At 38.2% G+C, this 13,914-nt stretch overlaps 1 protein-coding gene across 1 annotated transcript; it reads left to right on the forward strand.

Annotated features, from left to right (window-relative positions):
* The first annotated feature begins 9,305 nt into the window (after positions 1-9,305).
* LOC148020188 (putative fucosyltransferase 7) lies at positions 9,306-13,671 on the forward strand. Its single transcript, XM_087700495.1, has 2 exons — positions 9,306-10,785; positions 11,782-13,671. Exons 1-2 carry the CDS (start codon positions 10,398-10,400, stop codon positions 13,257-13,259), a joined length of 1,866 nt encoding a protein of 621 aa, XP_087556621.1. The 5' UTR covers positions 9,306-10,397; the 3' UTR covers positions 13,260-13,671.
* Positions 13,672-13,914: the final 243 nt, after the last annotated feature.

The raw sequence follows: 13,914 nt of genomic DNA on the forward strand, positions 1-13,914 counted from the left end.
GAGAAGTTACTTTTTTTTCCTTTATAAAGCAAGACAAACATGTTGCTTTGATAATGCCAAGAAAATCTTCAATGTACCATATAATACATAGTATACCATCTTGTCAAACATTAGCAAGGATATTGGAGACAGACACTTAGTAGAGTTTTATTACAAGTGCTACACTTATTGTTCAGATTAATATCAATTTTTTTAGTGGATTAGTGCTAGGAATTTGCATGTGCATTGTGTATTTCTCATATTTGCTACCTAATGTTGCTATATTTCTGTTGTACAATTACATCAATATGTAGTGGCAAGTCTTTCAATATGCAAAATATAAAGAAATTGTGTTATTTGTCACTCAAATTTTGTCTAAATATTTAGGGTATTCCTACATACTTGAAAAGAGAGACAAAGTCATAGTAATTAAAAGATATGCTACTATTGCCCTCTATAATGCAATAAAAGTAATCACTTGTATTATTAAACATTCATTCTTTATATAGAAGGTTACATGAGTGATTGTTCTATAAAATAATGTGATGCAAATCGCAAATTTTGTACAAAATATCATTATACTAATGATATTCTTCACATTACATTTGTATCTTGTATGCTTTCTTTAGTGCGTTATGTGTTATTTGATGATTTTATATATTGAAGTTGTTTTCTATCAAAAGTGTAGAACATGTCATAGTGTGAGTTTGTTTTTCTTGAACCACCACCACCTCTTATGATTCTAAAGTACAATTTTCTTGCTTTGGTGTTGGGATTTCTGCATGCCCTATATACTCCATATTGGCAATGATTCGTAATTTTCAACAAAGTATGTTATGTGCTTACATGAAAATGTACTACATAAGTAAAAAATCTCATCAATTCAATAAAGACATCAGGTTAGGAAAGAAAGGGAAAAGATATTTTACTTGCTAAATAAAATAAGATGTCCTTCTTTTCAAAAGCTTTTAGCATTGCTTCCATCAATCTTTTTATTACCATCTTCAAACCTGAACAATAGGCTACATTGTTCCTATTCTTCCTCAAGAGTCATTTGAAATTATTGAGTTTTATCCAAATCTTTATACAATTATCATGGGATTAGTAACCACATTTGTTAGTTCACACTATTCTTTTCAATACTCCCATATTGCATTTGTTTAGACATGATCAAATTTGGAGAAAAATCTTCTAGCTTTTGCCTCTTCCATTGGCATTGTATCCAATACATCACTTGATTTTGTAGATTTTTACATATCCTTTTGAAGTTGCACATGGCCCCTATGAAATCCAAAATTCTAAAAAGAAGTTATTCACATTTATTGATGCAAGTAATTGAAAGGAAGTTCTTTAGATATCTTGATGCAAGTAACTGAAAGGAAGTTCTTTAGATCTCTTGATGCAAGTGTCTGAATGGAAAGCAAGCTTGAAAGAGTAGGGCTCAATCTAGAAATTCTTCACATTTCTTAATGTAAGTGTACGAGAAAAATGCAAGCTTGAAAGAGTAGGCATAATTCAAATGTAGGTGTCTAAAAGGAATGCTCCTTTTCATTAATCACTTGAAGCCCCACTGTTTGGTGCTAAACTATCAAGGCTTTCAAGTTATCTTTGTCTAATTGTGAAACCAATAGATGTTAATGATGATTTCTATTTAGATACTTGTTCCGTTTGCAATTTATTCATTTATTCTTCTCTTTGAGCTTCTCCAATTGCATCTTCATTGATTAGAGGTCGGTATTTACCTTAGCCAATGTGCTTGATGGTTCACCATATTTTACCTACCATCAACAATGGTTGTGATCAAGTATTCTCCTCGCATTATGAACCTTGATTTTCATGATAAGAGTGCAAACAATCGGAATATCCCAACAACATAATTTTTTTCATCTTCAATAAACCTAATTGTATCATGAAGTGTCCAAAATTTGGGTGGTTGACTTGTTTATGGGTTTGTGTTGAATATGACCCCCCATTTACCCCCAAACCAATGTACTTTTTACATTTGTCTCATAACATTTACATTTCTTCCATTACTATATGGATATGACTTTTTCTGCGTATTGCAGCTTCATTCATGGTTTTTGAAATGAAAAGAAAGACCTGAAATGTTCAAAGATATGCTTATGAGTGACTTATCAAGCTAATGCAAGTGTGAACACAATGGAAAATTTAGTCCGTAGTATATCAATTATATTGACAAGTTTCTTGCCCTTAGGAGTTCAAGCAATGTGCGAAGCTTCTTTCAATTATTCATGTTAATATACAAAAGGAGGAAGTGTGATAGTTATAAAGAAAGAATACAAAGCATTCAAATCATAATTATAACTTCTCAAATCAATGCAAGTGTAAATACAATGAAAATATTATGTATTAGCATTTCAATTCCTTGACAATATACTTGGTTCTTACAATCAAAATGAAATGGCAGCTTCTTTCAATAGAGCATACACATACATTTAAAAAATATAGAGAAATGTTAAGAAAGAAAAGAGATAACTACAAAGGCCCATATCAATGAAAAAACTTCTTAAAAGCTTTCAAATGTGAATACAAAGAAAGTATGTGCTCTTAGTTGTAAGAGATGGGGAATACAGGGAAAAATATGAGAATAAAATAATGAAGAAAAAATACCTGCTACATTGGCGGTATATAAGATGTAAGGGACTTGACATTTTTGGATCATTAGATTATAATAACAAGTCTCCTTCATCTTCTCTCCCTCTCTCCAACTTTCATGGCTTCCTTCCTTCCTTTTTTGTCTTTCTCTCTTCTTCTTCTAGTCTTTCTCTCTCCTCATCACTCTATTTCTCTCTCTTTTGCTTATCTTCTTCTCTCTCTTCTACAGTCTTCCCTCTTCTCTTTCTCTCTCACCAGTCCTCTCCTTGACAATTGGTACCAGAGCCATAGATTCTTGATCGAGTTGGCCAACATTCCATTCAATTATCCCTTTTCAATCACATGGATTTAAGAGCCACAGGTACACAGGTAAGACATGACATGGAGTAGCAGTGGAGTTATTAAGGATTTTGAACCACAAGGACTGCATGTCTGGAGCATTAATGGAGTCTTGGACCAACTTTGGAGACTGGAAGACCAAATTTAGCAGCTTGTCACTAACTTTGAGGTAAATTTTAGGGTTCTTGGTTAAAGAAGGGTTTCAGAGGACTTAAAGGAGACTATTTTCCCTTCTACCTTTTGAGAATAGGCATTTTCTTCTTCTTTGAGCTTTCTTCCAAGCTTTCATGGAGGAAATCCCTTCTACTATATTGATCACTTACTCATTGTGGGAGATAACTACAAGAAATGCATTCTTGACATTGCAAGCTTCTAATAGACAACCATCTTGATGATTATTCATGGAGTGATGGTAGCCATTTTCAGCTTGCAAGAGGTGTAGCCTCTTGTGTTGTTCTAACAAACTCATTACAGGTTTCTTCCTCAAAACGTGGAGTTGTTGTCCACCATTTTTTTTTCATGTCTTGCCAGCATGATGAGTATTCTCATGGGCATTATGCACCCAATGCTTATGCTTATGGCCAACATGTATATGCTAATGGTACACACTATGATCTGCATACATCTTATGATTATAGACAGTAGCAACATGAAAATGAACATGAGCAGTATGCAAGTACATCTGGACATCATATAAATGCTTATAGATATGATGTACCATGTCATAATGTAGAGTATCATTCCATTGAACCTTGGTAGCAGAATGGCTATTATGGGCAACATGCTTATGCTTATGAGCATCCACCTTTTCAGCAACATAGTCATGATTATACATGTGAACCTTCCTTAGTTCAACAACCCAATTCTTATAGACATGACAATAATGGTCGTGCTTAACCGTAATCTTCTAGCTTTGATGAGCAACAAGTTCATAACTACCATGGTATCCTATATCCCAATCAGTTCATACCTCATGATCATCCAAATGTAATGATGAGTTCTTTTCAAGGTGCTGGTGATAAAGAAGAGAGCAATGAGAAAGTTGAACAACAAGAAGGGGATAATGAGCAACACGATCAACAATAAGATGAGCAAGAAGACCAAGAAGATGTACACAATACAAAAAATCATGTTGAGATGATGAAGGAAATGTGTCAAATGAGAGCCACCATGGACATACTTAATGCCAAATTCTCTAAGTAGTTGGAGATTCAACTAAGGCACTCACAAATGTAGATGGTTATGCTGAAGGTTTTAGAATCTTGGAGAAACCTCATGATGATCTTCTTGAGCATCAATTTACACTTAATCAAGGTTTACAACAACCATTGAACTCATTTGATAATGAGTACCTTGATCATGGTTACAATGACTGGCATATGCCTGATGATGATGCAATACATGAAGATGAAGATGGAATTGTGCTTCCCTATGATCTGGGAGATTATGGATATGATTATGGACTTGATTATGGGGATAATTCCTTGTATCCATTTGATCCGGGTGGATTGGAGTATGTGGTTGATGGCCATTCTCTTCTCTTGGGCAATCATTATGACGAAATACCTTTTGATTCAGGATTTTAATGGATTTCTTGGGATCTCATTTAGACCAACATCCATCTTGCAGGCAATTTCTTATTTTTGGTAGTCTCTTTTGGCTGAAGATTGGTTATCTATGGCTATATTTTACTGCAAGGAAGATTGTAGAAAACTCTTTGTTTTCAACCAGATTTGATTCTGAATTATGGATAGCATTTAATGCCATACATGGCCTGAAAGTACTTGAAGTAGACTCCATTTCTATGTGACAAACACCCCGATTGAAGTTACCTATCAAAAGTTATTGTAGGTTTACTACAGCAGGGCCCTGTGGTAGACACCATGCTGTCCATTGTCTACAACACTCAATTCCTCACTGAATATGGGTCAAATTTGGATTTTTCTTATTCCCCAATCATGCCCATACATCATATTGTATCCATGACCCAACATACATACATAACCCCCACATGATTTATTGAATAATCCCTTGTAATCATGCCGTAGAGTAGTACTCTGGACTGCCCTACCTTGCCCTATTTTCTAATAAGTGCCCATTTTGTTTTTGAGGGAAAAAACCTTTGGGTGGGGATGGAATGTAAGAGGTGGGGAATATAGGGGAAAAAACGGGAATAAAATAATGGAGGAAAAATGCATGCTACACTGGCGATATATAAGATGTAAGGGACTTGACATTTTTGGATCATCAGATTATAATAACAAGTCTCCTTCATCTTCTCTCCCTCTCTCCAGCTTTCATGGCTTCCTTCCTTTTCTGTCTTTCTCTCTCTTCTTCTAGTCTTTCTCTCTCCTTTTCACTCTCTTTCTCTCTCTTATGCTTCTCTTCTTCTCTCTCTTTTGTAGTCTTCCTCTCTTTCTCTCTCCCTAGTCCTCTCCTTGACATTAGTACAAAGAAAACCCTGGCAATTTCTTGCATCTTCCAATAAAAATGACAACTTAAGCTTTTTCCAATGTTGTGATTATAATATAAAGAAAGAGAAATGTTGAGAATATTTATTCTAATGCTAATGTGTAGATGACACACACACACACACACACACACACACACACACACACACACACACACACACACACACACACACACACACACACACACACACACACACACACACACACACACACACACACACACACACACACACACACACACACACACACACACACACACACACACACACACACACACACACACACACACACACACACACACACACACACAGAGAGAGAGAGAGAGAGAGAGAGAGAGAGAGAGAGAGAGAGAGAGAGAGAGAGAGAGAGAGAGAGAGAGAGAGAGAGAGAGAGAGAGAGAGAGAGAGAGAGATTTAAGAAGAAAAGAGAAGGAAGAGAGAAAAAGTAAACAAAACAAAAAATATATATAGAAGGTAAGAAAGAGAAAGATTTGAAAAAATTTAAGCCAAAAAATAAAGTGTAACTAGAATTTAAGTTAACATCTAGAGGTTATAATTAAAACTTTTAGGAGATGGGATGTTACTTTTGAGGTCTTAAATAACATATTCTGGAATGGGCTCATTAAATATAAAAGTAAAGAAAAGAGTGAGAAAAAAGAGAGCTATCACTCTTATTTAATAGAGTTCAATCCAAAAATTACATGAAATTTATCCTAAAATTAGATGAGATCAAGCAATTTATGAGGTGCCTTTCTTCCCTATTTTTATCCAGTCACTATATGATTAAGAAATTAATCCACCTACTTAAAATGCCATTTTTGTCTCCAATTTTTTCTTTATGTTTTTTAAATATCCTAGTAGATAATTTATCTTAATGAGACAGCTTCGGTTAAAGTGCTTGATATATTTTTGACAAGAACAATATATTATTTTTGAGAGCCAAGGCTCACTCCCATGCAAATTATAATATATCTTGGAGTGAGACAAGAGCATCATAGAGCTAGAATTGGCATTCTAAGAAGACTAATTAAAATTGGAAAGCATGCATAAAGTAAGAGAGGTCTGGTTCTAGGCCGCCAAAGAGAGGTTAGGGTGCCCCAAAAATCAAGCCACATATAAAATCCAAAAAATAAGTGGATAAGTTTACTTGTGTGGTGTGAAAGAGTAAGGGAGTGTATGTATTTATGTGTGAGCCCTATGTGAGCAAGAGTGAGGGGTCAATGTGTGAAAAGCTCTTTTTGTTTGTTCTTATTCTTCTTTCAATTGGAGCTATGAGAGGTGGAGCATACATAGGAAGTATCAATTGAATCATGGAGCTATTGACAAGCCTTTGCAGATTGACTACAATGAAGAGGTAAATCGGTGATTTCACTATAGTATTTGTGAGAGTTTGCAATGATTATGTGAGAGGTAGCCTTAGTTGCATCACTAGAAGTGCTTGAATGAATAAGCATTCCATCAAGTCTATGATCAAGTTCGGGAGTGATATCTGATATTTTGCATTATTGGAACCAACAAAATCAATTGAATAGGCATGTGCTCACTACTATAAGTGGCAAAATAGAAGCTTGCACTGTAAAACACCTCATAAAGAGCATATAAACAAGAAATTAATTTGTAGCATGTATTGGTCTAGCATCGTTTTCACTTTTCTAATTAGCATCAATCTGTAAGAATTGGTAGAACCACAAAGGATCAAGTTATAATGTAGAAAATGATTCAAATTTTTGAAAACTATTGGTTTTTGTTCCATACGGAGATAAATAGAAAGTACAGGGCTTAAAAAGCGAGGGGTTTAAGACAAAGTTTGTAATTTTTTACATTTATGGAGACCTTGCCATTACTTTTTGCTTTTTTTTTTTGGTCAATTTTGGGAAAGCTATTTAGATATTGGTGAGATTGAAGAGCATAAAGAATAAAAGATGTAGGTATTCACATAGGGAGGCAAAGGTAGCAAAGGTATGTGTCACTCACAACAATAGCTTCCACTCTATCCCTTACCAAAACAACTAGGTATGGAATTTGTGGGTTGATTGATTGACTGTCTAGGACCAACATTACAAGTGGTATTAGGGCATCAAACTTTGGTCCTTTTCTTCTTTCCTCTTTCTTCATCTAATTTCCTTTTCAAATCTCAAACCCTAGTTACTCAAATCACAGGTATAGGTACACCAAGAAGAACCATAGTTAGTTGCAGCTTTTTGGAGCAAGCAGGAGCTATGGCTAGAGACTTAGACATATTTAGAGGTAAAATGGATAAGTTAGTAGGTCATAACTAGAAGTAGTTGAGCCTACAATTATTAAGTCATGCAACCAAGATTTACCATAGGAATCTAATTGCTTCTAACAAGGACATTTGAGACATGCTATAAAAAGACTTTACCTAAATAATCTTAATCTCAAAGTTGCATGAAGCAAACATTTTATGAAGAAAACTTAAAAAATAATGTTAATTACCACAAGGCTATTACTTGTAAAAATAATGTTAATTACCACAATGCTATTACTTGTAAAAACTTTCCTTAATATTGCACTACTCAATTAATTGCATAGTCTTAAAACATTAGGGTTTGATTATACAAATAAACTTGTAGTGAAAAATAACCATAGGAAGGTAGCCAAAATCTTATTCACCACCTTGTAGAAATTATTGACATTAATATCTTGAAAACCTTACATTAACTTTGTAGGATTCATGAATGCAACTAACATTGCCCAGTTTAAAAAGGGTCATGATGAATGCCAACAACTAGTAAATGGTTTCTTGATTATAGAAATAAATACATGCTGAATGAAATATAAAGCAATTAAAATAATGGAATGTCATTCTTGTAGCCTTCACCAAAAATTAAATACAACAATATAATCATGCTTTGAAATAAGGATATACTAATAAAACTCAATAAAGCATGTTTGAATTATGTTATATACTATCGTGTTGTGTGCATATATGATATGCATATGTTTGTGTCTATCATCCCAATGAAGGTGTAGCTTTGTGTATTCTATGTTGATGCATATGTATAGACATGTGCGCATATCTTGGAGATTGTAGTGCACTTGAATGAGGCCAAATGTGATACAAACCTTCACTCTTATAAAGTGTGGCTTCTTAGCAATCACAATGTTAAACTCCAACTTTCACTCTTAGTAGCCTTCCTTCTTGAGCCAATCAATTTGCAATATCAATTGGGCATATCACACCTCCTTCAACTTGCCTCATCTTCCTTCTAAGACTAGGTAACAATACCATTTCTTCCTTCTAACTTTGACTAGCTCTTGTTTTTAAGTGAAATTGGGTAGATCACTCTACTTGGTTCTATAGATCTTAATTTCCTTCTCTTAGTATATTAGAAAACTTATAATAATTTACACAAATGACCAACAACTCTCTCTCTCTCTCTCTCTCTCTCTCTCTCTCTCTCTCTCTCTCTCTCTCTCTCTCTCTCTCTCTTAGAATCAAGTGGCTACCGTAGGGCCAAATGACTTGTTTAATAACCGACAGACCCAAGTTCAAATTTCACTTTTTGTTCCCATTCCTAGATGACTATACAGATGTGAGATTTGAGCTCAACTACTTCTAGTCACCACACACACACACACACACACTCTCTCTCTCTCTCTCTCTCTCTCTCTCTCTCTCTCTCATGTTTTCAACACCCTAGCATGTCACATGGCTCTTATACTTTTCTTCGTATCGCTCTTTTCCTCTAAAGACATATACATGGACACATACACTACCTTGATTAAGAAGTGTGTGCGAATGCTTGGCCTATAAATTGAGCATACCAAGGACAATGCATTCTTTTATAGGGTCATGCCTTTGTGATTTGTATATGCCTAATGCGTCTTTAACTATATATATATATATATATGTATATATATATATATATATCTCTGTCTGTCTCTCTCTCTCTCTCTCGTATTCCTAAGCATGTAAAAACTCTCATCAAATGTCATCATCATCGTTATCTTCTTCTCTTCTTCTTCTTCTTCTCTCGTTTAGGGTAAACCTTCTCACCTAAGGTTTTCCATCGCAATGGATCCATCGTTCCAAGGTTAGCCTCTTGGATTTTGTCAAAGGTTGGGGGGGAGACTCGGCTGACAACTTAACAAGTGCATTTGAAATTACGACTTAAAAAATACACAAAGAAGGATCTCCGCCGTCCGGGCTCCGCTTTCAAAAACAAGGGACGAGACGCGCAATTGAAATTGGACACATGCGAGAGCACATTCGAGCGATACCATTGGTGGATTAATGTCCACAAATCGACTGTTTTTCCAATTTCCTCTCTTCCTCCACCTTGTTCCTTGTCCCATGCATATTCTTCCTCTCTTCTGTGCTCGCTGTACATTCATTCCCAATTTCACAGGTTCTGTAACAATTCAGCCATTGATGTCAGGTTCTGTTATTATCCATATACAAAGATGATGATGATGATGATGTTGATGAAGATGAAAAGCCAAAAGGTGTCTCTCCTCATCTAACCTTGTAACCTCGCTCCAGATTTCTTATCATCCCACCCACAAATTCCAGCCTCACCTCATCTTCTGAGCTCGGTTTCTTGCAAAGATCTGTGATCACAGCTTGTGCCTCATCTCTCCTCCCTTCAGCTTGTATAATCTCTGCCATTTGGGCCAAACTCCCCTCCCTTCCATTGATTCATTGGCAAAGACTGCCGATAAATTCTGTCAAAAAAGAGTCTACCAATCATCCGCTGAACATAAATTTCCTCCCCCATAGCTTGATTTTATTGCCATTTGTTCCAAATCCCTCTCCAATTCATTGGTCTTCCGCAAAGGTCGCTGTTCAATCTTGTCAAAGAAAAGCAGAAGATTTCCTGAACACAATTCCTGGAAATGTTACGTGACCACCTGGCGCAAAAGAAACCATAGCCAGCAACCTCAGCTCAGAAATTTGAGTACAGTTGACTTCACCTGGCAGCTGATCTCATTTGGTCTGATCAACAAGAGAGGGCCCCAGAAACAAACCATGAGAGAGGAGCCTACATTTAAGAACAAATGGAGGTTCCCCTTAACAATATTCATGAAAGGATCCAGCAGCGATGGCTTCCAACAACTGCCAATTGCCAGCAATATAAGCAGCCCCAGCAATGGCCACGCCTCAGCTACTAGTAATGGAGAGGCCAAAAGCAAGAGGCCCAATAGGGCCCTTCAGCCTTTCGTCAGATGTGCCAACATGGTGCAGCACACCTCCATTAATGGGAAAACCTGTGCAGGGGCCTTGTCTGTTGCCTTTCTCCTCGTCCTCCTCTTCTTCATTGTGTTGTCCTACCTGGACTCCATACTCAAGCCTCTGGGATTAGATGCAGAGATCGAGGGCTTGCAGGACATGGGATTTGTGAGAAGTGCCTCATTCAGTAAGTACTATATATAAACCACCATGGCCTGTCTGTTTGATCAAGAGATTGGGTGACCTTAGGCCTTGGATCAGCTGTGAGATTAGGCAAGCTTTATTTTACAAACGGGATCCAAATGGTTCATTAATTCAAAGCTTGGATGGAATTGAACCATGTACTGGCGTGCTTTAGATGTGGGATTAAGCAAGGTTTATTGCATTAACAAAGGATTCAACGGTTCATCCATGCTTGGATGGAATTGAACCGTACACTGAGCTGCACCACATGTGACATTAAGCAAGATTTTCATTTTCAATGGCTCATTAATTCAATGTTTGGATGGAATTGAACAATAAATTGACCTTGATTAGTACTGAGATTTTGGTCCTTACCATTCTTTGAGCTGGATTAGGCGTGAGATTAAGTAACGCGGTTATTAAGCAACTGAACCCTTACACTAGCCTGGATTAGTCCTCAAATTAACGAGAGAGAGAGAGAGAGAGAGAGAGAGAGAGAGAGAGAGAGAGAGAGAGAGAGATGCCTTTCCAGCTCGTGTATTGAGTGATCACAAAAGCTCTCATCCGTTGGATCTTAACTATAAGGCAGCCGATTGTGACGCCCACATTGTGAGAGCTTTAATGACCCAGAATTGTAGCAAAATTTGACTCTTTTGTCCTCTCTATTAGATCACTCGCATCCTCTCTCGTCATTCAATCTTGTGGTTCAGATTCTTGAAATGTTGATCCATGAAGTACAAACCACGAGCTTGCATCTTTAGCATGATTCACAGATCCTCCGTCAAAATGGAACTCATTAGGATAATCAGGCATTCTGATACTGCCCATTGCCACCTAGTTAGCAGAGGGTGCAACTTGATGGTGAAAGTCTGAGACTAACGTTTTTGCAGTATCAAGTGTTAATCCATTAGTATCAAAGTCTTAATCATTCTCATATTAATGGGGGCTGCAATCTTCATCTCATAATGGTGATCATGGTGGTGCTATATATTTTGTGCAGATTGTAGTATTTTGGGATTGCAAGAGAAGTCCATAGTTGCGGAGCAGCAATACCATTCGTTTCCTTCAGGTCAAAGCCTCAAAAACTCATGCCAGAGCAAGTACCAACAGCACTGCTTCTGGAAGAACACCGGCCCAAAGTTCCACCCCCCTCCTGCATTCATGTCGGCTGTGAAGGACTACGAAGAATACCATGAGAGATGCACAAGGGGGTACAACCTCACAGAGCTTGCCTTGGGAGGAGATGCCCCCCAGAACTGTTCCTATCTGGTGTGGAAAGCCATGGACGGCATGGGCAACCAGCTGCTCTCCTTGGTCTGTGCCTTCATCTACTCCCTGCTCACAAGAAGGGCCATGCTCATAGCCACAGACTCCCACATTGAGCAGTACATCTGCAACCCCTTCCCCCTCTCCACATGGGTCCTGCCCGACGACTTCCCAGAGCCAAGGCTCCGCGCGCAGGCACCACGCGTATTCACATACCTTAACCAGGTCTTGGCGCAACAGAAGTCATCTTGTGGCTCCATCAGTAAGGACACCCTCCCCCAGTTGATAGCTCAAGCCCCCAAGCACATACATGTGTATATCATCTGCTGTGATGAGCGGCGTGACCACCAATTCTTCTGTCCCACGGCGCAGAAGCTGCTGAGTGGCTCAAAGTGGATGTTCTACAAAAGCCATGAGTATACCCTTCCAGGCTTCTACTTTGTGCCTGAGTTCCGTGAGAAGCTCAAGCAGTGGTTTCCTCAGAACGATGGCTTTATGCATGCGGCAAGGTATTTGCTCAACCCGGAGAATTACATATGGGCACAGATCTCACAGTTCTACAGGAAGCATATGGATGGGGTGGAGAGGCAGGTTGGCATACAGGTCAGGTCTTGGAGAAACAACTTTTCTCCCAATATTGATAGCCAAATCAAGCGGTGTGCGATTGAGCAGAAACTGCTACCCAAAACACTGAAGGAAGCTCCCAACCAGCTGGAAAACACCATAGATAGGCACAAGAGGAGTAACATATCAGTGCTTGTGGCTTCTCTCAGACCTGAATACCATGCACACTTGGCTGCTGAATATGCTGATCATGTCAATGAAGATCGCTCACATGTTGACATATTCACTGCTTCGAACGAGGGATCGCAGAGGACCGGGGACAAGAACCATGATGTCAAGGCCATTGTAGACATATGGCTGCTGAGCTTTGTCCATGATCTGGTCATCACTCCGTTCTCAACATTCGGAAGCACGGCCAGTGGGTTGGGAGGCATTGTTCCCCTCCTTTTCAACAACTATGATCAGAACAAACTGAATGAGCCTGCTTGTGGGAGGACCAATCTAGCAGGCCCTTGCTTCATTGTGTACCCCAGAAACCAGCCATGCGATCTCGATCCCCCGAGGTCAAGCATTTTTGATCCAGGTGCAATGTTGTCAGAAGTCAAGTATTGTGACTTCAATCCTGGGCTTGGTGTACAAAATACATAGGTTTTATGGTGTAGCATCATATATTGTGCAGACAGAAGACCACACTATATGCAGGAAATTTTGGGCAGCCTTATGAGGAGATTGATGCACCCCACAACCCCCCCACAAACACGCTCACAGAGTTCATCAATCCGCTGGCTTGCTGATCCGAGTTGTGAAGAGAATTCGATCACTAAATCTTTAAATTTCATGTGGTCTCTTGAATGATTCATAGATCACCATGCTGCAAGGTGCAATGCATACTGATTAAGCACGCCAGACTCGTTATTTTTGAAGCAAATGTGGTTGCTTCTCATATAATTGAAACCTCCACAGTTTTAGAGTTAATAAGATCACATTGCAATTGATTCACACCAATCTCACTCAGTGGGATCATTAACCTTTCATCAGATTTGCAGGCGTCATAATTCATCCAGTGTAAACTCGCTTGCTCGCTCTCTCTCTCTCTCTCTCTCTCTCTCTCTCTCTCTCTCTCTCTCTCTCTCTCTCTCTCTCTCTCTCTCTCTCTCTCTCTCTCTCTCTCTCTCTCTCTCTCTCTCTCTCTCTCTCTCTCTCTCTGTGTGTGTGTGTGTGTGTGTGTGTGTGCAGGTATATGTTTTGGTGAGGTAATGCCAAAGTTGGCAATTAATTAAACTTAGTTTTGGTTGATCAAGCT

This window comes from Lygodium microphyllum, chromosome 19, assembly GCF_053477565.2.
Source record: "Lygodium microphyllum isolate KBCC chromosome 19, Lygodium_microphyllum_v1.1.10, whole genome shotgun sequence".
Classification (NCBI taxonomy): Eukaryota; Viridiplantae; Streptophyta; class Polypodiopsida; order Schizaeales; family Lygodiaceae; genus Lygodium; species Lygodium microphyllum.

Excerpts from the sequence above, each read along its gene's own strand:
- LOC148020188 (XM_087700495.1), top strand. The coding sequence starts at position 10,398 with ATGAGAGAGGAGCCTACATTTAAGAACAAATGGAGGTTCCCCTTAACA. Across the intron at positions 10,786-11,781 it reads TGTGAGAAGTGCCTCATTCA|ATTGTAGTATTTTGGGATTG; the intron begins GTAAGTACTATA and ends TATTTTGTGCAG.